This window comes from Amblyomma americanum, chromosome 6, assembly GCF_052857255.1.
Source record: "Amblyomma americanum isolate KBUSLIRL-KWMA chromosome 6, ASM5285725v1, whole genome shotgun sequence".
Classification (NCBI taxonomy): domain Eukaryota; kingdom Metazoa; phylum Arthropoda; class Arachnida; order Ixodida; family Ixodidae; genus Amblyomma; species Amblyomma americanum.
This window is the reverse complement of record NC_135502.1, coordinates 110,748,255-110,773,602: the sequence shown is the minus strand read 5'-3', so window position 1 is coordinate 110,773,602 and position 25,348 is coordinate 110,748,255. Positions and strand designations below refer to the sequence as shown.

General features: G+C 49.1%; 1 protein-coding gene across 1 annotated transcript in view; it reads right to left on the bottom strand.

Moving 5' to 3' along the window:
- Positions 1-5,727: 5,727 nt before the first annotated feature.
- The window catches only part of LOC144093989 (uncharacterized), a 31,210-nt gene continuing 11,589 nt past the window's right edge, over positions 5,728-25,348 (bottom strand). Inside the window, exons 3-7 of the mRNA XM_077627808.1 lie at positions 9,985-17,967; positions 8,533-9,600; positions 8,361-8,423; positions 6,339-6,406; positions 5,728-5,937 (exon numbers count right to left, since the gene is read on the bottom strand). Of these exons, the coding sequence (XP_077483934.1) occupies positions 6,354-6,406; positions 8,361-8,423; positions 8,533-9,600; positions 9,985-17,967 (9,167 nt within the window). The 3' untranslated portion in view covers positions 5,728-5,937; positions 6,339-6,353. The remainder of the gene's footprint in view (positions 5,938-6,338; positions 6,407-8,360; positions 8,424-8,532; positions 9,601-9,984; positions 17,968-25,348) is intronic.

The following is a 25,348-nucleotide window of genomic DNA, read 5'->3' as shown; positions in this document are numbered from 1 at the left end:
GGCGCGGAACATTGCTATCAAATGGGAAAAGTGAGGGGATGCGAGAATCGACCGCTCCGTTTGTTAGCGCTTCTCCTCGCCTTTTACTCTGCCTGAACCGACCAGCCCTTCTCAGCCCTCTTCTTCGAACCCTGCACTGCAGCATATCTCTAAGGCGATTCCCAAGAGGCCGCCTCACTTCTCGCCTTTCTCCTGAGTGAAGGAACGGCAGAGATATAGCTGTATCAAGCCAGCAAGCTCGTCTTTTCTAAGCTCGCTTGACCGCCAGGTAGATTTGGGTAATACGACAGCATATGGCGCTCTACCAAAAGAAACCGTTACCTGACCAAGATGTCTCTTACAGCTGACGCATGTCTGCCTGGGCTGGTGCCTCCAAGGTATCAAATATTTTTCTGATATATTCTTCAGCACTCACGCAGCTTATCGAAGCTGCTTATGACAAAGTGCCGATAGCTTGCCAGCAACGACGTCGGTTGGTTATCTTACTGAATGCGCAGCTGGCCAGTGGAAAAATAGCAGAAGAATGAATCCTGGAAGTAAGGAATTGTTGCTATGTAGACTCCTGGTGATGTTTTTTTTCTCTACTATCACGTGAATGTGGAACTTACAGGTGATTACATGCCACGACGTAGACGCTGAGGGTATCTGATTTCGACCAACGCGTACGATGTACCTATTCCGGTACAACTTCTCGCGACGATTTCAGGATACTTTTGTTTTTGCTTCCGCAGGGGACTCGCCAAGCACGGACCGTTTCTTCTACACCTCTCCCGGCTATCTAAGGCGTTCAGGTATCTACGCCGCGATAGGCCAAGACGAGAGATACGCTTGAATGACCTTTTGTCTGAGTCACTCCTTAGCGGAGCCTTCGAGCCTTATCTTCAGAAAGGAAGCTGCGAGAAATCCTTGCCATGGAGTGATGAAAGGAGGCACTATAACCTTGGCAGTAAAAATGTCATCTCAAACAGTATGAGGTGCATGGTAGCCTGGCGGAAGCGCGGAATTCTGCTCTGCTTTGTCAAGCAAGTGGCAAAAGGCTACGGTCCGGACTAAAGAAAAAAAAAGAAATGGGTGACGACAGACCCGGTCGCGCGAGAAACAAGAAGGGAAGTTATAAACTTTTTTTTGCCTTCTTTGGATTGTTTCCAGGCAACATGACACAGCCTAAACTGTGCTCAAAAGTGTCTCAAGACACAAGCCTCGCAGATAATGATGGCACGAACGCTTATTACATACTTCCGGGAAAGTATATGTAATAGACGCACGTATACATTAACTTTAAAATTTTAATTTGGGCAAATGCTCACATTGTGACCTATTTTCACGAAAGGTCGTTATAAAATACATATTTCTCACGATTACGATGATCATGTTACTTATACTGTCTCCCTTTACACCGCCCTCAAGCCCGTGGGCTTAGGTGCACCTTGTAACAAGATAAATAATATGAGAGTTAGCAGAGAACTGCGAGAGAGCAGCCATGAACGCGACGGGTTGTAGCAACCTCGCAGGATGTTTCCCCGATGGATGCTAATATAGTGCAATGTAGAGATAAAAAGAATATGTTCGAGAACACGTCACTAGACGGCGGCAGTCGTCCCGGAAGAAGGAATATGTGCTGATGAGCTTAATAATTGATCAGCATAATTTATAGGTAGCAGCATTATCAGATACGATGTAAATGCCGCACTGGAGCTAGGCGTTGGTCGCGGCCGGTTGATAATGGCGCTCTGACTTTCACCCCTTGGAGTATATCGAAAAGGGGGGGGGGGCGGGGGGGGGGGGGGTTGCCGCTGCTTTAATTTTAAACGAAAATAAAAAGACGCAGTTGTGATAAGACCCAGACAAATATACCCGCAAAGTGCACAAGTTGTGAGGGCAGTATTGCAACTGAGATCCCAAGGCCTTCTGTTTCACGCACAATGTGTTACATATAGTTGCAGAATGCATTTATAGGCACACTTTCAGAATTATTATTTTCCAGCCAGAACTTCTATCCAGATGGCACCTAATAAGTGAACATGTGTGCAATGACATCTCCGATTTCGCAGCTACAATATGTGCTCTTCAAGTTCTGAATTAGGGGGTAAAAAGAATATTTAGCCGCCTAATTAACATGCATCCTGCACTTGTAGGCGTCCGCTTCCGCTAGTAACACACTCGAAATAAGAATATATTGCTATTATCCACTGCCCCACCTTCAGTAATTCTTTTGTGGTTACGAATACGCCTTATATAAAAGCGCTACGTGCAGATAATAACGGGTGAGTAGTTGCTGCAGGGTAGGTATAAAAAAAATCAGGGGGGAACTTTGTTGACCTAGAGTGCGGTGGGGCGAAAGCCTTTAGCGCGATGTTGTTGCTTATGTCACTGATTTGTGGTTAAGATGTTGATTAAGTACATAATTTTTTTGTGAATCTTAAATGCTGGAGACACTGGAGGGCGTTTTGGAGGCATCCGTCTGATTCGACGCCTTTCTGCAAGCACTCTCCAGCGTCCTAGACAAGGAGAACTACACATGCGTTGGCAGGAAGCAGCGTATACTCATTAGCACCCTCGACTGTAAAACGGAAGGATGGAGGTTCGAATCCCATCGTGCACGAAGGGTTTTTTCTTATCGAGTTGCTGAGGAGCGTGACATCGGGCGGACAGGCTCGTGGCCGGGAGTATGAGCCATTAACGGCTTCCGCCTTAAAATCTTAAGAATTACAGAAGATTCCGTGATACCACAGAAACACTTCCTAACGCAGGCAGAGAAATTAACTTTTTTTTTTCTTCGGATGAGTAGGGCGGGAATCGTTACTGCCAGCTACGGGAGGAACCTGTCCATTGCCTTTGTCTCTTAGTGTTTGTCTCCTCACTGAAACAAGCCGTGACTCATCCATGGCCTGTCTTATCAGCCACGGAATCCATATTTACTGAACATGGAAGGCCGGAGAGACAATAGTACATTTACTTCGACCGTTGGCACAGCGGTGCTACAATGTCATTTTCTGAGCATCTTATCACGCATAACCTCACTGCTTTACCCTTCCGTCAGCTCGCCACAAAGGCGCTTGTCAGCTGCTTGCGGCATATCCATATGATACGTGCTTTCCTTTCATAATTTCTAATTCACTGAAGTTATTTGAGCAACTTCTCGTCTTGAACGAAATGATCGGGTAATTGATATTTCTAGCCACTACTAAACAATACTTCAATATACGGCTGTTGAGTACCATATTGCAGTTCCTCGAACAAAAAAAAAAGCGTTTCCCAAGTTTCAAAAGAATGCCAGACTGTTCTCAAGATGTTTGTACTTGCGGTTGCCATATTTTCTTGGTGACAAAAGTGCCGTAGCCACCTCACCTCGCACCTCATACATCGGTAACTTCAGAACTGTGTAGAACAGTAAGTGCTCTGCTGCGGTAGGTGGATTTTTGAGATGGGCAGCTGTGGCAACCACAGATCTATGCGGTCATTGCAGGACATGCCGCCTGTACAATGTTGCTGCCTGCAGCGATTGAGAAGGGAAGTGCAATGGTGACATATCTGCGAACCACATGCGCATTCCTCCGATCCGGCACGGTAACACATCTTTCGGACGAACGATAATGGCTAGAACATGTTTCGCAGGGTACTACTGCTCACCCTGCCCTGATGTTTATCGACTTCACACAGTCTTCGCCGACAACTACGCGCTATTCAGAATTGCCCCCTAGAAGACGAGAAAGAACGGAATCTTACCTGATGGGAGGAACGGTCGCCACTGCTAAGACTAGCAGCGAGCCGAGGCGTTGTCGTCGGTGGTGCGCCGATAAGGGCGCGAGGTCTGATCTTTGCTCTCTACGTAGATAGGGGCGGCGCGAAGCAAGGCAGAGTCGTTGCCATGGCGACGACCTCGATAAGCTGTTCACTCATGACGACGTCTTCGACGGTGCCGAGTGGAGCCAGCACATACGTCAAGCAGGCCGAGCGGGGCGGCGATAGTGAGGAACGGGAATAGACCCAGATGGCGTTGCCATCGCCATCAAGACTTGCTGATCTTCGAGAGCCCTTCGACCTCGCCTTTTATTTTAGAAAGCCGGAGTTGTTGATAAGCGGCTGCAAACACTTCACGTCTCGCACTCTTTCCGCTCGATGTGCCGACCCGTGCGCACGGCGGCTGCGGATGGATGGAGGTAACGTGATACTGGCGGGAGAGTCCGGGCGTCCGACGGTGCCGGCCCCGGGGAACGCGCAAGCGAAGCAGCCCAGCGAGGGTAGGAGCGGAAGGGCTCACGTAGCACCCCGGCATCCGGGCACGGGGAAGGGCAGCTTTTCTCTGCTGAATATTCCCTTTTTCCTCGGACGTGTTCGGCCGTATTCTGTGAAAGGGAGCTGAGTTACGCGTCTGTAGGGCCTCAGTCCGCGAATCGCAACACCGTGTAGCCTTTGGCTTCGTGTAAAATGAAAAGTTTATTAATTTTCCTCAGGCGACGTGGATGAGCTTAACGCCTTCTGGAGAGGCCCTTAGAATGCAGTGGATGTAGTTAGGTTACTTCTGCTGTTGCTGCTGATGGTTACGTGGATGCGAGAAACATCATCAAAGAGTGTGAATGCCAAATTGTTCCAAAACGAATTGGATACGAATAGTTAGCTTCGAATAGCGAATAAGCAAGCAGGGATACATTAAGGATAAAATTTGTTATTCTCACATGCTTCAGCAAGGAGCTTTGCCCGAGAAGAAACCAGTAAACCTTATCACGGTGGACAGACAGTGCCACGGCTAAGAATGACTCAGCAAATAAAGGCGAATGCTCTCCCATTTCCCCGCATCAATCAAATTGATCACCCTTATAAATTTGCGTTTTTGGGTCCTATGTTTCTTCTTAGTTTTTCCGCTTTGTAGACGGGTCGGCTCGTCAAAGTCGCCCCTGCCCTGTATTACGGTAGTAAGCGAACCATAGAATTGGACGCACAGTGACAGTCTTCTTGAAAGAAAACGTGATCAGTTACTAAAGCGTGGCCGAGATGGCTGTGTATTGTAGCGCCATGTTGCTCTGTTTCTTTCTGCGAAGCTCTCCCATCACATTCCGCAATTAAAGAAAACCAATGCTTGTGACTGCATTGGCGGATATTCATTTCGACTGGAATTCGAACTAAACGCAAATAATGAAAGCAGAATTTTCAATTCTTATCCGAAGCTTTCGAATATCCGCACTTCCCTATTCTAAATTCTTTATGACTAACTTGTTCCTGTTTCTGCCGCTGTGCCACCCAAACCCAATTTCCCGGAAAATAATTGTGTGGGCGGAGTGAAAACTACATTACGAATCATGACATCCCTTCTGATACACTACGGGCTTCGATTTGATGTTTTCTATTTCGCCGAAGTGTGACTGGAGGCAACGCAACAGATAACCTTTTGCGCAATGTAAGGTAATTTTCTGGGCACTAGTCCTGTAGTATCCAATGAAACTTGCCCTTGGTTTACCATGCAGTGTTAGGGGTGTTTTTTTTTGGACACCTTCAAGCGCACTGTATTATTAAGTAATGAATAACCTGTTTGCTTCTGCTGTCGCCAGATTACATAATGCGCGGTTTTTCAGGACTCCTGATGCTGGTTACCAGGCTCTTTGCTCATGTTTTTCTTTTACTATTTGTTTACTCGGGCAAACTACAACGTGTCCAATGTGCGCAAATATGACAATTTCTCTTGCATTCTCGAACACTTTAGGCACGTCTATTACGAAGAAGGCAACAGAGTGACAATGACAACTGTTTATTATATATTTTGCAAAAGTAAAGTACAAATGCAGGTGCAATTCCGGATAAAAAGCACATTATATTACTATATTACATGTGTAAACCAACGTAGTTACTTATGCATCAAGCAAAGAATTTCGGATCGTGATAACCGTAGTGCAGGCTTGATATTGATCCTTCGCTTCAGTTTGCTGTTAGAGTTCCGTACACCTGAAAGAAATGCCCAAGTAAAGATATTATAGCTATAATATAATTTAATATAATATATTATAATATAATAAATCTAATATAACTTTTTTAGCGTACGTGTTTGTGGCCTGCGAGAAACCAATCTTGCGTCGTTGTCTTTGCAGTCAGAAAAAATTTTAAAAATGAAAAATCATAATACACAATCGTCGCCAGAGCCCATCCGAGACGTAAATGGTACCACCTGGCCTCGAAATAGCTTAAATTGTGTTTTTTGAGCTTCGTTTTTTCCTTACTGCAAGTTAGTTCAGTAGATGCCTCATACAGCAATTAAAAGACTACTCCGAACTCTGATCTGATGTTACTACTTAAGGACGTCAACAGTGATTAAAAAATTCTGGACGAAGGGGCTGCACTGTGCTCACCCGCGTGTTATTACTTCAGTAGGATCCAGCTTCTACACCAGCATATTGTTCTCCATATGGGTAGAAACCTGTAAAAAGAAACCGAATAAGTCCATGCTTACCCGAATGAGCATATTACTGTGCAGTGCGGAGGAAACGAATTCAGCCTTATCCTTTTACAATCATGGAAGAAAACAGTGAAAATTTTTATTTGACTGGACAGCTTAACCATGGAACATGGTCGCCCTTTGTTGGAAGTTGCCCGCGAGCAGGCAACAGGACGGAGAGAAGCAATTGAGGGAGCCCAGATGAGAAGGAAAAAATTTAGGTTTTGGTTGGTTTAACGTTCCAAAGCGACTCAGGCTATGAGGACGCCGCAGTGAAGGGCTCAGGAAATTTAGACCACGTGGGGTTCTTTAACGTGCACTGACAATGCGCAGTACACGGGCCTCTAGAATTTCGCCTCCGTCGAAATTCGACCGCTGCGGCTGGGATCGAACCCGCGTCTTTCGGGGCAGGAACCGAGCGCCGTAACCACTGAGCCACCACGGTGGCCGGAGAAAAAAGTATGAGCACTGCGATAACGGGGCAATCATGCAGGATGGTGATTAGACTTGCAAGTCACTATGCGAATAAAACAAAGGCTTTCCTCCGTGAATTAACTCTGATTAAAAATCACCATTTTTACTAAACTCAGAATGACTTTGTTCTCTCCAACCGACATCATTGCTCAAAGCAGTCACTTGGTGTCACTCTGTGCATAGTTCCTTTCTGGCCATTGAGGCGCCCTTTGGACACGGAAACAAAATCAGCGGATGTAAAAAGATATTTTTACAAGCTACTGTAAACTACCTTTTCATTGTACAATGGCTGAATGATTTCTTTTGTTTGTTTACTTTTATTTAAGTAGTTCGTTATGGGAGTCTCAGAGCTTGAAGTGGCGCTACCGCGTTTCAACAGTTCACGCCAAGGTGATGTTTGCAGCTATTCTGTCTTTGCTTCTTAGAACTCAGTCCTGTGCTCCGCTGTAACGGCACACGACGTCCAAATCATGCAGTCTTCGCCGAGAACAGAACGATGCGTAAACTGTCAGTATTGATCGGTTTCTTTGTGTCATTTTACCGAAGCCAATTTCTTACCATTTGCTAAGTAATGTATTAACCTGGTAAAATGAACTTTTTTTACAATAGGATTACACGAGGGTTCAAAATGGGCAAAAGGTACCTTGTAAATACATGCTACGTTTTTAGTCTAAACTCGCTATCGCGATTAGCTTCACCATTAAGTCTACTGCGGCTCCACTTTCGTTAACCACTGGGATCTATGCTTCTCCACGATGTAGTTTGTTTTCCCCATTGAAAAAGACCAATCCGTGAATTAGGAAGAAGCCACGAAACTAAGGTACATCTCATGAACAGACGAGTACACTTCAAAAGAGCTCAAGTGACGCGTGCAATTCCAACATTTCGAACTAATGGATGACATGTTTCTCTAGGCATGCGCTACATAAATCCCGCATTATGGCAATGTCTTTATATTAAACCTCACAAGTACTCGTAACTGAAAGTAATGAAAAGATAATTTACACAAGGGCAAACATTGTTTCTTTCAAAGTGATGATGATAATTATGGCTTTTTTATGGCGCAAGGGCATCTATGGCCAAAGAGCGCCATGGCACAAAGTATTTTGCTATTACTCAAGGTGTGGTCAAAGACCCATTTTCCAAGCATTTCACCCCTTACTAGCCGAGCACCAGGCCAGGGGAAAGCTTGTACCCACTGTATGACCGGTGGGTACCCGGCGGCACTGGGGATCGAACCCCGCACCTCCCGCATGAGAGGCGGGTGATCAACCACTCGGCCACCGCTGCGGTGTTTCTTTCAAAGTAATCAGCGCAAGCTTTCATGCCCTTTCCTCAAGTATGAATAAATCAGCTTCGCTTGAGTGCCATTTGAGCTCGATGAATCGCTTAGTAAAAGATGTCATTTCACTGCCTGAAATTTCACTGAGGATGGCTCGTGTCGAAGTCGGCAAGTGCTTACCCCATGACTGATCTCTCTCCTCAGCAGGGGTTTCTCCTTCGTGAGCTGACCTCCAGTAAATGGCTGTGAATAAGAAAGAGGTTCAGGGAAAATGCCCACCGCGGTTTATTACTCACAACTCCTTTTACAGCTCTCAATTATATTGGCGGTGTCCGAAAAACTTGCATCTTACCCGGGATCATAGGGCGACCATTGTTGGGTTCATTCCATATCTTGTCCCCTGGGAGATTTTTCACCGTTCCCGGCTTTTCACCTTTGTTGTGTGTAATGTGGGTGTGAATGTTGCCCGATTTGATGGCTTGAGATACTGGCTTCCCATTCATTGACGGGGCGGTGTCGTGACTGTTGGGGGCGTGAATAACCGCGGGTGGAAAGTGGAGCTGGGACGCAGAATGTTCGGAGAGGTGTCGCTTGTAGCCTCCGCGAGGCGCCTTCACAACAGGTAGGGTGTGTTCCACGTGAGGTTGTTGCGCGTGGTACACAGGTACCATACGGGGCGGATGAAAATTCTGTCCTTGAGGAACGCCATGGTGGATCTGTGCTACTGCAGGGTGGTTAGGTCGGTAAGTTCTCGTTTGCTGAGGTTTGTGTTGCGGGCCGTACCTCGGAGGATAAACATGATAGTTCGCTGCGTTTTGACTGTAGTGTGCAGATGGCATCCCGTGCGGAAGTCCTGATTGATATCCTGTTAAATGCGCAGCCGGTTGTTGTTGGTTGTAGACTGGATGATACACTGGATGATACGCTGCGTAGTGGGCTGCACCATTTTCATGCCCGTTAGGGGGATAATATCCTGGTTTATGCATTGGATTGTAGTAAGCCGGCTGATAGCTGACATGTGGCTGGTGGTAGTGCGGTTGGTGGAGAGGCTGTTGGTGGTTGCCATAATTGCTGGGGGCCTGGTGAATGGGATTGCCCTGCTGGTCTGGCACATAAGGCAACGGAGCACTGGGAACGTAGCCTGCGTGCGGGGCTGGATGATAGCTAGCAGGATGATAAATGACAGGTTGGGCAGGCTGTTGATACCCGGGCATTTGATGAGGCTGGTGTGGCTGGTTAGGCTGGTGAGGCTGGTGAGGATGGTGAGGCTGGGGAGGCTGGTGAGGCTGGTGAGGCTGGTGAGGCTGGTGAGGCTGGTGAGGATGGTGAGGCTGATAAGAGGTATGTGGCGGATGTTGGGGATACGGATGGTTTATGATTACAGGTGCCGGGTAAACGACTTGCGGTGCAGGGGGTACAACTGAAAAAAAAAGGTGCACTGAATTAAAACACGAGGCAAGGCCAGAGCTATCAGACATGGTTAACGAAATACAGAGATACCGAGAAATAACTAAAATATAAAACCATTTTAGTGTTCTATTTCCTTTGGCTGATGTAATCCTGAGCGAAGAATGAGAGAGTAAAGGACGCGCACTATAATTGAGTATTTACTAGCGAAACTTAACATATAATAGCATTTAAATCCGCCCTAGCTTACATTAAACTGGGAGCCCAGTGTGATACTAATATGTTAATTATTGGCAGGGCGCTTACAAATCCGAGTTCCTGAGATTTTGACAACATACACATTTGAGGAATATCGGAAATAAATGAGACAGCACTCCTCATGAGTTCGGAATCTCACCTGGAGATGTTTTTTCAGGATTCTTTGCCCGTTTTTTATCTGGTTCTGGCTCCACTTCGACCGTAATGTTTCTGATTTCTAGTTCTAGTTCTGGTTCAGAGTCCTCTTGCTTCTTGTGTGTAGACGGCTGCTTCGTTTCGGTAACAACTGGCTTAGCTACCTTATCTCGCGTGTCATCGACTGAAACGTGAGTTTCTGATTCGGTTATCTCAACTGCTTTTCCTGGTTCCTTCTCATTTTCGGCTTCCTTCTTCTCTTCTATAGTTACTTCCGCTGTAGAATCCTTGGGAACGGTAACGGCAACTGGCTCGTCGCCCTTCATGTCGACTACAGTCATAGCTTCGCCATCGTCTGTTCTACCTCCTTCTTGACTTTTTGCCGGCACAGTTTCCCCTCTGCTGCCCTTACCAGAGCTAGGCAGAGCAGGGCCACTCGGCCCATCAGCTCTCGGAGTTTCAGGCTGACTGTCCTTTCTTCCCCCAGTGTTTAGGGTGGTTGGTGTCTTCAGTTCGACTGGAACGCTCTGCTCTGCCCGTGGCGCGTCGGAGCTGCCACTAGTCCCCTTTTGCCCTTGCTGCGGCTTGGGCTGTTCAGCTCTTGGAGATGGAGGCTGGCCGTCGTTGTTCGTAGTCGCGGACGCAGGACCATCGCCGCTTCTAGGGGCTTCCTGAGGCTTGTTGGGTGCGTCTCCTTGTCGAGGAGATTCACCTGTGGCACCTTTCGGCTTCGCCGAATCACCATCTCTTCCGAATACACCCTTTCCTCCGTCAACAGCGGCTGTTTGCCCTTGCGGCGGCTTGGGCTGCTCAGCTCTTGGAGATGGAGGCTGACCGCCGTTGTTCGTAGTCGCGGCCGCAGGACCACCGCCGCTTCTAGGGGCTTCCTGAGGCTTGTTTGGTGCGTCTCGTTGTCGAACAGATTCACCTGTGGCACCTTTCGGCTTCGCCGAATCACCATCTCTTCCGACTACACCCTTTCCTCCGTCAACAGCGGCTGCTTGCCCTTGCGGCGGCTTGGGCTGCTCAGCTCTTGGAGATGGAGGCTGGCCGCCGTTGTTCGTAGTCGCGGCCGCAGGACCATCGCCGCTTCTAGGGGCTTCCTGAGGCTTGTTGGGTGCGTCTTCTTGTCGAGCAGATTCACCTGTGGCACCTTTCGGCTTCGCCGAATCACCATCTCTTCCGACTACACCCTTTCCGCCATCAACAGCGGCTGTTTGTTCTTGCGGCGGCTTGGGCTGCTCAGCTCTTTGAGATGGAGGCTGGCCGCCGTTGTTCGTAGTCGCGGCCGCAGGACCATCGCCGCTTCTAGGGGCTTCCTGGGGCTTGTTGGGTGCGTCTTCTTGTCGAGCAGATTCACCTGTGGCACCTTTCGGCTTCGCCGAATCACCATCTCTTCCGACTACACTCTTTCCTCCGTCAACAGCGGCTGTTTGCCCTTGCGGCGGCTTGGGCTGCTCAGCTCTTGGAGATGGTGGCTGGCCGCCGTTGTTCGTAGTCGCGGCCGCAGGACCATCGCCGCTTCTAGGGGTTTCCTGAGGCTTGTTGGGTGCGTCTTCTTGTCGAGGAGATTCACCTGTGGCACCTTTCGTCTTCGACGAATCACCATCTCTTCCGACTACACCCTTTCCGCCATCAACAGCGGCTGTTTGTTCTTGCGGCGGCTTGGGCTGCTCAGCTCTTGGAGATGGAGGCTGGCCGCCGTTGTTGGTAGTCGCGGCCGCAGGACCATCGCCGCTTCTAGGGGCTTCCTGGGGCTTGTTGGGTGCGTCTCCTTGTCGAGGAGATTCACCTGTGGCACCTTTCGGCTTCACCGAATCACCATCTCTTCCGACTACACCCTTTCCTCCGTCATCAGCGGCTGTTCGTTCTTGCGGCGGCTTGGGCTGCTCAGCTCTTGGAGATGGAGGCTGGCCGTCGTTGTTCGTAGTCGCGGCCGCAGGACCATCGCCGCTTCTAGGGGTTTCCTGAGGCTTCTTGGGTGCGTCTTCTTGTCGAGGAGATTCACCTGTGGCACCTTTCGGCTTCGCCGAATCACCATCTCTTCCGACTACACCCTTTCCGCCATCAACAGCGGCTGTTTGTTCTTGCGGCGGCTTGGGCTGCTCAGCTCTTGGAGATGGAGGCTGGCCGCCGTTGTTCGTAGTCGCGGCCGCAGGACCATCGCCGCTTCTAGGGGCTTCCTGGGGCTTCTTGGGTGCGTCTCCTTGTCGAGGAGATTCACCTGTGGCACCTTTCGTCTTCGCCGAATCACCATCTCTTCCGACTACACCCTTTCCGCCATCAACAGCGGCTGTTTGTTCTTGCGGCGGCTTGGGCTGCTCAGCTCTTGGAGATGGAGGCTGGCCGCCGTTGTTCGTAGTCGCGGCCGCAGGACCATCGCCGCTTCTAGGGGCTTCCTGGGGCTTGTTGGGTGCGTCTCCTTGTCGAGGAGATTCACCTGTGGCACCTTTCGGCTTCGCCGAATCACCATCTCTTCCGACTACACCCTTTCCTCCGTCATCAGCGGCTGTTCGTTCTTGCGGCGGCTTGGGCTGCTCAGCTCTTGGAGATGGTGGCTGGCCGCCGTTGTTCGTAGCCGCGGCCGCAGGACCATCGCCGCTTCTAGGGGTTTCCTGAGGCTTGTTGGGTGCGTCTTCTTGTCGAGGAGATTCACCTGTGGCACCTTTCGTCTTCGCCGAATCACCATCTCTTCCGACTACACCCTTTCCGCCATCAACAGCGGCTGTTTGTTCTTGCGGCGGCTTGGGCTGCTCAGCTCTTTGAGATGGAGGCTGGCCGCCGTTGTTCGTAGTCGCGGCCGCAGGACCATCGCCGCTTCTAGGGGCTTCCTGGGGCTTGTTGGGTGCGTCTTCTTGTCGAGCAGATTCACCTGTGGCACCTTTCGGCTTCGCCGAATCACCATCTCTTCCGACTACACCCTTTCCGCCATCAACAGCGGCTGTTTGTTCTTGCGGCGGCTTGGGCTGCTCAGCTCTTGGAGATGGAGGCTGGCCGCCGTTGTTCGTAGTCGCGGCCGCAGGACCATCGCCGCTTCTAGGGGCTTCCTGGGGCTTGTTGGGGGCGTCTCCTTGTCGAGGAGATTCACCTGTGGCACCTTTCGGCTTCGCCGAATCACCATCTCTTCCGACTACACCCTTTCCGCCATCAACAGCGGCTGTTTGTTCTTGCGGCGGCTTGGGCTGCTCAGCTCTTGGAGATGGAGGCTGGCCGCCGTTGTTCGTAGTCGCGGCCGCAGGACCATCGCCGCTTCTAGGGGCTTCCTGGGGCTTGTTGGGTGCGTCTCCTTGTCGAGGAGATTCACCTGTGGCACCTTTCGGCTTCGCCGAATCACCATCTCTTCCGACTACACCCTTTCCTCCGTCATCAGCGGCTGTTCGTTCTTGCGGCGGCTTGGGCTGCTCAGCTCTTGGAGATGGAGGCTGGCCGTCGTTGTTCGTAGTCGCGGCCGCAGGACCATCGCCGCTTCTAGGGGTTTCCTGAGGCTTCTTGGGTGCGTCTTCTTGTCGAGGAGATTCACCTGTGGCACCTTTCGGCTTCGCCGAATCACCATCTCTTCCGACTACACCCTTTCCGCCATCAACAGCGGCTGTTTGTTCTTGCGGCGGCTTGGGCTGCTCAGCTCTTGGAGATGGAGGCTGGCCGCCGTTGTTCGTAGTCGCGGCCGCAGGACCATCGCCGCTTCTAGGGGCTTCCTGGGGCTTGTTGGGTGCGTCTTCTTGTCGAGCAGATTCACCTGTGGCACCTTTCGGCTTCGCCGAATCACCATCTCTTCCGACTACACCCTTTCCGCCATCAACAGCGGCTGTTTGTTCTTGCGGCGGCTTGGGCTGCTCAGCTCTTGGAGATGGAGGCTGGCCGCCGTTGTTCGTAGTCGCGGCCGCAGGACCATCGCCGCTTCTAGGGGCTTCCTGAGGCTTGTTTGGTGCGTCTTCTTGTCGAGCAGATTCACCTGTGGCACCTTTCGGCTTCGCCGAATCACCATCTCTTCCGACTACACCCTTTCCGCCATCAACAGCGGCTGTTTGTTCTTGCGGCGGCTTGGGCTGCTCAGCTCTTGGAGATGGAGGCTGGCCGCCGTTGTTCGTAGTCGCGGCCGCAGGACCATCGCCGCTTCTAGGGGCTTCCTGGGGCTTGTTGGGTGCGTCTCCTTGTCGAGGAGATTCACCTGTGGCACCTTTCGGCTTCGCCGAATCACCATCTCTTCCGACTACACCCTTTCCTCCGTCAACAGCGGCTGTTTGTTCTTGCGGCGGCTTGGGCTGCTCAGCTCTTGGAGATGGAGGCTGGCCGCCGTTGTTCGTAGTCGCGGCCGCAGGACCATCGCCGCTTCTAGGGGTTTGCTGAGGCTTGTTGGGTGCGTCTTCTTGTCGAGGAGATTCACCTGTGGCACCTTTCGGCTTCGCCGAATCACCATCTCTTCCGACTACACCCTTTCCTCCGTCAACAGCGGCTGTTTGTTCTTGCGGCGGCTTGGGCTGCTCAGCTCTTGGAGATGGAGGCTGGCCGCCGTTGTTCGTAGTCGCGGCCGCAGGACCATTGCCGCTTCTAGGGGCTTCCTGAGGCTTGTTGGGTGCGTCTTCTTGTCGAGGAGATTCACCTGTGGCACCTTTCGGCTTCGCCGAATCACCATCTCTTCCGACTACACCCTTTCCTCCGTCAACAGCGGCTGTTTGTTCTTGCGGCGGCTTGGGCTGCTCAGCTCTTGGAGATGGAGGCTGGCCGCCGTTGTTCGTAGTCGCGGCCGCAGGACCATCGCCGCTTCTAGGGGCTTCCTGAGGCTTGTTGGGCGCGTCTTCTTGTCGAGGAGATTCACCTGTGGCACCTTTCGGCTTCGCCGAATCACCATCTCTTCCGACTACACCCTTTCCTCCGTCAACAGCGGCTGTTTGTTCTTGCGGCGGCTTGGGCTGCTCAGCTCTTGGAGATGGAGGCTGGCCGCCGTTGTTCGTAGTCGCGGCCGCAGGACCATCGCCGCTTCTAGGGGTTTCCTGAGGCTTGTTGGGTGCGTCTTCTTGTCGAGGAGATTCACCTGTGGCACCTTTCGGCTTCGCCGAATCACCATCTCTTCCGACTACACCCTTTCCTCCGTCAACAGCGGCTGTTTGTTCTTGCGGCGGCTTGGGCTGCTCAGCTCTTGGAGATGGAGGCTGGCCGCCGTTGTTCGTAGTCGCGGCCGCAGGACCATCGCCGCTTCTAGGGGTTTCCTGAGGCTTGTTGGGTGCGTCTTCTTGTCGAGGAGAATCACCTGTGGCACCTTTCGACTTCGACGAATCACCATCTCTTCCGACTACACCCTTTCCTCCGTCAACAGCGGCTGTTTGTTCTTGCGGCGGCTTGGGCTGCTCAGCTCTTGGAGAAGGAGGCTGGCCGCCGTTGTTCGTAGTCGCGGCCGCAGGACCATCGCCGCTTCTAGGGGCTTCCTGAGGCTTGTTGGGTGCGTCTTCTTGTCGAGGAGATTCACCTGTGGCACTTTTCGGCTTCGCCGAATCACCATCTCTTCCGACTACACCCTTTCCTCCGTCAACAGCGGCTGTTTGTTCTTGCGGCGGCTTGGGCTGCTCAGCTCTTGGAGAAGGAGGCTGGCCGCCGTTGTTCGTAGTCGCGGCCGCAGGACCATCGCCGCTTCTAGGGGCTTCCTGAGGCTTGTTGGGTGCGTCTTCTTGTCGAGGAGATTCACCTGTGGCACCTTTCGGCTTCGCCGAATCACCATCTCTTCCGACTACACCCTTTCCTCCGTCAACAGCGGCTGTTTGTTCTTGCGGCGGCTTGGGCTGCTCAGCTCTTGGAGAAGGAGGCTGGCCGCCGTTGTTCGTAGTCACGGCCGCAGGACCATCGCCGCTTCTAGGGGCTTCCTGAGGCTTGTTGGGTGCGTCTCCTTGTCGAGCAGATTCACCTGTGGCGCCTTTTGGCTTCGCCGAATCACCATCTCTTCCGACTACACCCTTTCCTCCGTCAACAGCGGCTGTTTGCCCTTGCGGCGGCTTCGGCTGTTCAGCTCTTGGAGACTGAGGCTGATGAGCCCTGTCCGTGCTCCCAGTGGCAGAGCCATCTGCGCTCCTTGGGGCTTCTTTGGCCTTGCCTAAGCTTTCTCTTTCGCTGCTGGATTTGTGTGAACCGGTGCTAGACTTAGATGGGTCTTCCCTAGCCACCTCGCCGTTACCTTTACTGTCTGAAGACTGCGGTTCATCTTCCCGAGCGGTTTCAGGTTTTACTTCAGCGCTGCGAGATATAATAGGGTCATCACCCCTTACACTCGCGTTGTCCGAACCAGGTCGGCCGGGTACGCTTTCACCTTCTACTCGGGGAGTATTCATGTCTTGCTGTGGGCCCTGCCCTCGTTGTCCTTGAGATTGGGCTCGCTCTCCCAGCAATTCCTCTGGATTACTGGAGGCAGCCTTCTGACCTAACGACCGTGGCTGTTCCGAACCTTGCGTGGGTGATATCTTGTCCCCTCTCACAGTCTCTCCTGTGCTTCGAACTGCTGAGACCGCTGCCTCAGGAGCACCTTGGCCTCTCCCTGTCGTTTGGTCTCCCTCAGTCCTCGGTACCTCACCAATGGGCTTCGCCTGTTCCGAAGCTCTAGGGACGTCTGTCCGAGGCTGGCCAGGCGGATTCACTGCCACGCTGCCAGCTTGGCTTGAAGGCGACGGACCACTGTCAACGCGTGCTACTCCTGGCACGCCAGCGATCTGTTCTGTCGCGCCGGGTGTATCATGCCGTGGTTGGTCACCAGCAATGGCAAGTGCATCGCCAGGCTTCGATGGTGCACCTTGTGAAGGACTGGCACGCTCTTTGTCGTCCTTGGGAGCTCCACCTGGGTCTGCTCTAGCGGAATCTGGCTCTGCGCTTAATCTTCCTGCCTGCTGAGGTGCGCCGTCTTTCGACGTGTCCGGATTTCTCCCTTCTCTTGTCATCATCTGAGCAAGCTGAGCTGCGCTAAAAGCTTCACCCTGAGCCCCTTCGGCTCGAGGTGCCTGAAGATTTGTAGGGATCACCCCAGGTTGACCAGTCTGCTGCACATCAGCGCGGTCGCCAGCACCGGAGCCTGCATGGTCGTCTCTCGCAGTAGCGACAGTTGCTGCAGCCGTACGATTAGTTGAATGTCCACTGGCTCTTAACTCATCTTTTCCTGGCTCGTGTTGGGCGTCAGCTTTTGTTTCACTCTTTCTCTCAGAGGTTTGGGCCTGTGCACTTCCAGAAGTCGAATCCTCTCCTTTCTTTTCGTTGGCCTTACTTTGTTCGGATGACGAATCGATATCAGTACGAGCAGCCTCAGTTTCTGGTACCAACTTCCCTCCTCTTTCATCGGGTAACTCTTTACCCGGTGCCGTTGTGGGATACGTGCTCTCGGATACTTTCTCCTCAGACACGGGAGTTACCGATGCCACTGCCCTGTCACTCGTTGCTGCTGGCTTCGAAGGGTCTTCAGCATTCCCATCGCTTTTATGAAATTGTGGGTCGATGTCAATATCTACAGGCGCATCTCCAGAATCGCTGTACAGCGCTGTGGTAACTTTCGCAATGCTGTCGTCAACAGCTGCGCTCGAAGTATCATCAGCGCGAGCTTCAGGTACGATGGCGGCAATAGGGACGGCGTCGCCGGTGTCAGTGCTGGTGACTGGTGCACTTGGCGCGTCAGTAGCGCCTTCGGTCGACTCGGTGCTGCTGCTACTTTCAAGAGCCGCACTATACGGACTAACCGAAGCGGTGTCGTCGTCTGACTTTCTCGAGGAAGACTGCGGTAGGTGTGCTGCCGACGTTGGGTCGCCGTTATCCCAAAACGCAAACCTGTTCGAGATAGCTTTTCTGGGCAGTGTGGTTGTAGGCTGCTGAGAGTGTGCAGCTGGAAGTGGATCGGCGTATCCCAGAGCCGCATATCCGTTCGCAGCCGTTATGCTGGGCATTGGGGTCTCGGGCAGTGCGTATGTTTCGTCGACCACGTATTTCCGGTCTGCTGATCGCTTACCCCTGTAACGGTCGTGCTCTGTAAAAAGCAAAAAATGAGCAAATAAATAAACCTCTGCGTTTTTAATTCATAACACGACCTCTCCTCTAAAATGAGGGATGAGTCTGCCACCATCCTCGCACACACAGTAGCATGACAGCTGTTTTGAACATGGTAGCAAACACCTGCACTTTGATAGCAGCCTTTCTTCTCACACCACTTCATGGCACGCTTGCGGATGTGACGAGGGTTTTCCGAGTTGTATACGTACGCCGCTTAGCTCTGCATACAGCCTTCAGCCAGCTGGATAACTCACTGTTTTTTTTTTGGAGATTTTTGGACCATGGCCTCCTCATTCTAAGGCGCACAAAGTCCTTCGGCTGCATCTGCAGTGCGCAAGCGCTGGCGACTGCTTACACGTCTTAAATGTACTACGTTGTTAATGCGCGCTATTTGAGCTTCTCGCCCTGCTGCCTTGTGCCTGCTTTGCTTTCGATTTAGCTTCCTCGCCTAGTTCGCAGTTTTCGAAACACGGAAGTCTGGTAGGCTGCCCGTTTTTTCTGCCCTTCGTGCCTCTTTCAACCCTTCCTTCGCACTTTCCATACATATCTCCACGCTGACTGAACGGAGAACATCGACTGCTCTTCCGATACGGAAATAATGTATCATAGCCCTGGGCCGAAGGTGCACGATGATGCGCGCAACTGGGCTTTAAACGGCAGCAATTGAAATTTGTTTTTTTTTTCTACAAACGTTCGCGTGACGTTGTACGCTTTGCATTGCTTCGTTTGGCACAGTATCAAGAGCAGATACATATTTATCAGCTCCAAGAATTTGTTCCAGTCACAACAGAAGGGAAGAGCAAGGTCTGAATGTAAGGTGAACAGGAAACACTCATGAAACCCCAGGAGTAGCATGCATCCCTGAATGTAATTATTTTGTTTAATTTTAACAAACTGATGATCGTAAATAAGAAGACGAAGCTTTTAGTTTTGTCTTATGAGCCAAGGAAAACTACACAGCATGGAGGTCCGGACTAACTGAAGCGCCGCGACGTAGGTAAAAAAATAATACACTAATAACACGCACCACAACATGCACGCGGAAAAACACTTAAAGACAATTTTGAGCAAGTTTTTACATAAACATTGTTTCTTCTGCCTGTCGCCGAGTCCCTCGCTTTCTTTTCAAAAAGAAAACAAAGTATGCGCAGTTCAAAAATTCGAAAGCCTGCTGCCAGGAATATTTTAATGACGCTCCAATGCATCATGCCCTCTTTACTAGGCGCTAAATTAAGTTAAACGCGTTTAGTTCAGAACTACGCGCATGGCTGCAAACGTCGTCAAAATGCAGATAAAGAAAGCCGACTGTCACTGAGACCAAGTAGCATAGGGGAACGTTTTTCTCTTTTCTTGAAATTTGTGGGTTTATCAATAAGAAATAATACTGCGATTATTTTCATTTCTGAAAGAAATGCAATTCAGAAAATATAAAAACCACATGCCACCTGTGGGATCTGAACTCACTACCTCAAAATATCGCGTCCGGAGCTCTACCAACTGAGCTACGGCGGCTGCTGTCAAGATTTCTAAATTCGGGGTATTTATGTTCGGTGTAATCTAACCGTGACAGTGTTGCCAGCGCTACCCTCTACCAAGGGGGCATAGTACGTATTGGATTGTTGCGAGTGTGACGTGGCACGTGATCTAACGGTAAGGGCGGAAGCTGTGCGAGAGCTCTTATGCTACTTGTGCCATCAAGATTGCCAGAACAGAGGTTGTCATTAAGCTGTTGAGCAGAGAAGGGAAAGGAAATGAGAGAATCTTTATGACACACATGCGGAGGAAGCCGACAATCGCCGAAACCAACTAACATAAGGCAGTGCTTTTATCTTTTTTTTTTTGTAGTGGTGATCAAAGGAAAATAATAGGGTATTTTTATCGCTTTAATCGACGATAAAATTAACATTTTTTATCCTAGGTTCGGGTCCCCCCTCCCCCCGGCGGCATGTGGTTGTTTGTTCTTCTGTTTTTTAATCAATTATTTTCCATCTATAAAAATAATTACACTATTAGTTCCATTATTCAAGGCCACAATTTTCATTTTTTTAATATAAAAACACTCTACTACGCCCCTTGGTTTCGATGACTGTCGGCTTCCTTCATATATATGTCATAACGAGGCCCTCATTCACCTTCTTGTGCGTGCTCAGTAACCTCAGTGAAAGTAGATTACTCAGCTTTTATGATTGCGCCTCAGTCGCAATTCCTCATGACCAACGCTATGGCGTTGTGTCTGTTCTTAGTTTTTTACCCGTCCTTCGCGCTGTTTTCATTTTATTAGTGCTAAAGCTCTTTGAATTTGTTAGAACTGCGGCTAATAAACATCTCGTCAGCAGCAGGAGCCGCCCGATTGAGTCAACGAGAGGAAAAAGACCTCTTCTGGGGATATATCTCCTTTAATCAATTTTGTGATGTTTAATTATTTCCTCTTTTCTAACTGTGCACGCAAACTGTGGCATAATGCGTTCTGTTTCAAAAAAGCCAGTTCGGTGGCATAAGGATCTGTCAAGCTGTTCATGTGACAGTTTTTTCCTTTATGACCTTTGAGTCATGCATTTTCTACTTGATACGAATGAAATGCAACCCCGTTCAACCATCCGTTTCCCCTGCACGCTGCCTGCAGCGTTGCGGGGCCTAGACCGTCAAAAAATTTAGACTTTCTTCGTCAAAAAAACAAATTTTTCGTTAAAAAATCAGAGTCCACCTTAATGCTTCCTTAATGATCATTTGTCTGTCTCTTTAAACTGTTCTAGGTAAACAGAATCGAAGCAGTTCCCGGCCGAGAGAACCGAAACAGAAAGGAATGCGTTTGAAATCGACGGAGCTGACCACAGACAAGCAACCACAGACAAATCCCAACAAGTGGCTCCCACTTCATGGGCCCATGCAGTCCCCCCCCAGCTGGAGGCCACGCCTGTTTACTATGCCTCACCGATTCCTGTTATGGCAGTAAAGTTTATCCACTCACTCACCCAAACCGAAAGTGTTAACACTTCATTTTTATGCATGCATCTACACTCGTCCGTAACCAAAGAGCCAAGCAAATAACTCTTTTTTCCTTTTATTAATGATTCAGATGTTGGCGTGAGTTGTCGGACTCAGCTACTTCTTCAGTGGCGCAGTTAGTGGGTGGTAAAAAACGGATATGAGAAAAGGAAGTGTTATCACTGGCTCAATCGGGACCATCCGCTAAGACGATGTTGGTTAGTTGTGTAAGCAGGAAATAAAATAATAAGTTAACTAGTTGTGCAAATTTTTCAGAGGATCATCACAGCATCGTAAATAGTGCAAAAAAACAACCAAAAACAACCGTCAAACTCTTCGCATGTGGCAAAAAACCGGAAACAACCGAAACTCTTCGTATGTGGCAAAAGATGCCCAGAAATTCTATTAGCGGAACTTGGCCACCTTTCTTGGACATCACTTTTACTTGTGAGGAAACTGCAGTATTCTAAGATGCTCTTATGAGCATATGGATGGGAATGATCGAAGCTTCCGATGCGTCGAAAAATCTTGCTTTTAAAGTGCATCCTGCGCTACCGTCCGCTAGTTACCCAAGACTACTACAAAAAACAAATATGGTGCGTTTTTGACAAAAAATACCGTAAAACTACAACCGCTCCGAGGAGGATGTGCGGATATATTTCTTTTCATGGTGCAGTCTTCCGATATGCGAAAAAAATTGCGCTTATAAACAACTTCCCGTTAAAAAAATGCGCTTGTCATGATGAAAGTGACGTGAAAGCGGGAGTGCTTGTAAGTGCGATCAGTGATCATTTACCTTTGTTCTGCTTCATTCCTAAGCGCACCTTTCCACAGGTTACCATAGAACACTCGACAAAAACTACGCGGGTGATAACTAATCGCGCGATAGATAATTTCCGTCAAAATATTGCATCTGTAAACTAGAATGAAATTTTAGATAAAAATAAATCTGATTCAAACCTTTTATACAACAGTTTTCTCGAGAAAATTATTGAAATTTACGTACGTTCTTTTCCTTTGGTAACTGTTAGAAAGTTTAAGAAAGCGAGGAAACCCTGGGTTACCTACGACTTAGTCAAGAGAATGAAAGCACGAGATAACCTCTTCAGCAACTTCCTGAAATATAAGGACGTAGAAATTCTTAAGCAATATAAAAAGGTCAGAAACAGGCTAAATGCCGACATAAAAAAGTCACGTGTTGACTACTACGCTAACAAATTTACGGACATTCTTTTTGATCCTAACAAAAACTTGGCGCACCCTAAAGGACCTATTGCGGCACACAAAAAATAGCATTCCCCAGGAACTTGCGTACGGCGATAAAGTGCTAAGCGGTAAATCCCTCGCTGAAGTATTCAATCAGCAGTTCTTGTGCTTCGGCTCTTTTGACTCGGAAGTTAGCAACAACTTTACGGACTATATTAACACCAGTTTGCAAAATACTATGTATCTTCTTCCTCTTACACCTACAGAAATAGCACACATTATTAGCAATTTAAAGAACAGCTCTTCTTGTGGTTATGACGGTATTAAAGTAGCACCGATTAAAGCAGTCGCGGATTTATTATGCAATGTTCTTTGTGACATAACAAATATTGTGTTTTCTACAGGCACATTTCCGGATAACATGAAAATTGATAGGATCGTCGTCTTGCATAAAGGTGGCGCAACTGATTGCATTACTAATTACCGGCCGATATCCATACTTCCAGTTTTTTTCTAAAATTATTGAAAAAGCCTTAAATTCCAGAATAACTGGACACATGCAAAAACATAACCTTATATCCTCGAATCAGTATGGTTTTCAAAGGGGTAATTCCACTGAATCTGCGTTACTTGAAATACGTGATAAAATTGTTGCCAATATAGAAATCCAACAATACACAATAGGCTTATTTTTAGACTTTAATAAAGCATTTGATTCAATTAAACATGACATACTTTTTTCCAAATTACCCTTTTATGGAATTAGAGGCATTGCTTTAGACTTATTGCGTAGCTATCTATCACACCGCTCCCAATTTGTGGAAATCAACAGCATAAAATCAGATTTAGCAGACATTAGGTACGGCGTTCCGCGGGGTTCTATTATAGGTCCTACGATTTTTCTGCTTTATATCAATGATATCGTGGCAATACCAGAAACACCCGATATTGTGTTATATGCCGATGATACAAACGTTTTTTTCTCCTCTGATAACATCTCTACTCCAATTCCTCTTATTAACAACTGGTTAGATTCCCTTTCAGCAAGGTTATCGGCTAATCATTTGAGCCTAAATGTTAAAAAAACAAAGTATATTGTTTTTACTCCTATTAATAAGCCAGTTAATTTCGCATCTTCTTTAATATTTCAATCTCAACCACTTGAAAGGGTTTCCCAGTACAAGTTCTTGGGTGTATTCTTCCATGAAAATCTACGGTGGACGCATCACGTAAGTCACATTAAACGTAGCATAGCACAATTAATTGGTATGCTCAATAAGCATCGCACGCTGTTACCTTTAAAACTTAAACGTCAGTTATACTTTTCTACTATTCATTCTAGATTACACTGTTGTCTACTTATCTGGGGCGTCACTTCTAGGGCTAACTTGGAAACTCTATTCCGAATGCAGAAAAAGTGTCTTCGTATTATTCATAACCTCTGGATGTACGAACATACCTCTGAGTACTTTCACCAGGACAATATTTTGAGTGTCACTAATCATGCAAGATTCCTCAACCATTTCAATATTCAAAAAGAAATCAAAACTATATTTTTCTAATAATTGACTTTTGGCCTTACTGTATCTTTATTTCTTCATTTGCATTATTTATACCTATTAAGTTGCATTGACTTATTGTACGTATAATTGTGTCTATTGTATATATAAGTATGTATATGTGTGTATTATGTGTATATATGTATACATTTTTTTCTGCACTGTTGTCTGCTGTGCTCGTGGCGCCAGGGGCCTAGTCAGGCGGGTATAGTCTCGCCTTTTGCTCCGGCGCCATGACAATCTTGTATTGTCAAAAAACTTCAAACTTCAATTCCCGGGCAAGGCGAGGCAGACGGCCAGTGACCCTGTCGAAGGCGCTATAGCCCCCCCCCCCCCCCCCCTCGTCGTCTTAACACTAGGTTTTAACGGTCGTCACCGCCGTGCAGGACGGCTCCGGACGCTCGCTTGCGCTTGACCGGGAGCAAGTAAGCGTAGCGTACGGTCAGGTGAGAGCGCGACCAGCAGGCGTCGCAGTGACTCCGACGCGCAAGGATGCTGTATGCCCACAGTTTTGGAGGAACGGGCCGGCTTAACAAAACGTAGCCGGACAAAAGGGGCGCTGCCGCACGTTCAAAGGCAGCAACGACATCGTTGGCGCCACTGTGCACATTTTGGGGAACGCCTGTCAACAGTGACGAGTAGTTAGTTACCCGCGGTGGTGGCGGCTCGGGTGAAATCGATAATTGCCCTAACGCTGCAGGGAACCGCCAGAGTCACGGGTTCCCAGGGAGCCTGCGACACGTGCGGCTGTTTTTGATGTATTTTCGTGTGCTTCTCTTTTCACTTTGTAAGGGGGAGAGTTTGAGTAATACTATGGAAGTATGGGGCGTGGCAAGTAAACCTAGTGGGCCAATCATTTTGAGGGCCAATTCCCCAAGTGCCATTTGCTAAAAGCAACTTTGATGTGTTTTTTTTTCGTGCAGCGTATTTTAGGGAGAGGATTTTGAACGTTGAGAAACTGGAAGGTGTGCAATACAGTTTGTTAACCATTCATGCTAATAGTTTGATATGATTGGACGCTACCGAATCTGGGCCGGGCCTTTAGGTCATTAAAATCAGGAACCGGACCCCTGGCAAATGCTTCTGGGCTACGGTCAGATGTAATACATCTTTGGCAATGCCGAGTAGGCCCATTGCCTAGTGTTAGCCAGTTCCACCTTTTTTTTTTGTTCAAACCTTTTTGCCTCTTTAAGTTGTCTTCTGTGCATCAACTTGTATAATGTAAATTTTTGTACATAAAACACCAGGTCGTGCTCCTTTTATACCTGCACCTTAATCCGTCGCAAGAGCGTCTCTGACGGAGCACCCCTGGTGCGAAGAAACCTTCAGCCAGCCAAATCAACCGTGAATCTCCGGCGGTGGGCACCCCTGGTGCGAAGAAGATAACCAAGTAGGCCAGCAGAGACCTACACTTTACTGCAAGTGTTATTTCAGGTGCTGTCGGTGGGACTTGGCTTGCCTGGGTCCGGTGGCGACCCAGGCTGCTCTTCCTGAGCAGCCTCTCACGATTAAAGGGGCTGCCGCTTGACATGGTGGGCAGGCTGCCCATCACCTGGTGGGCAGGTGAGAAGTCTGCCACAACACCAGCTTCAGACACAGACAAACACA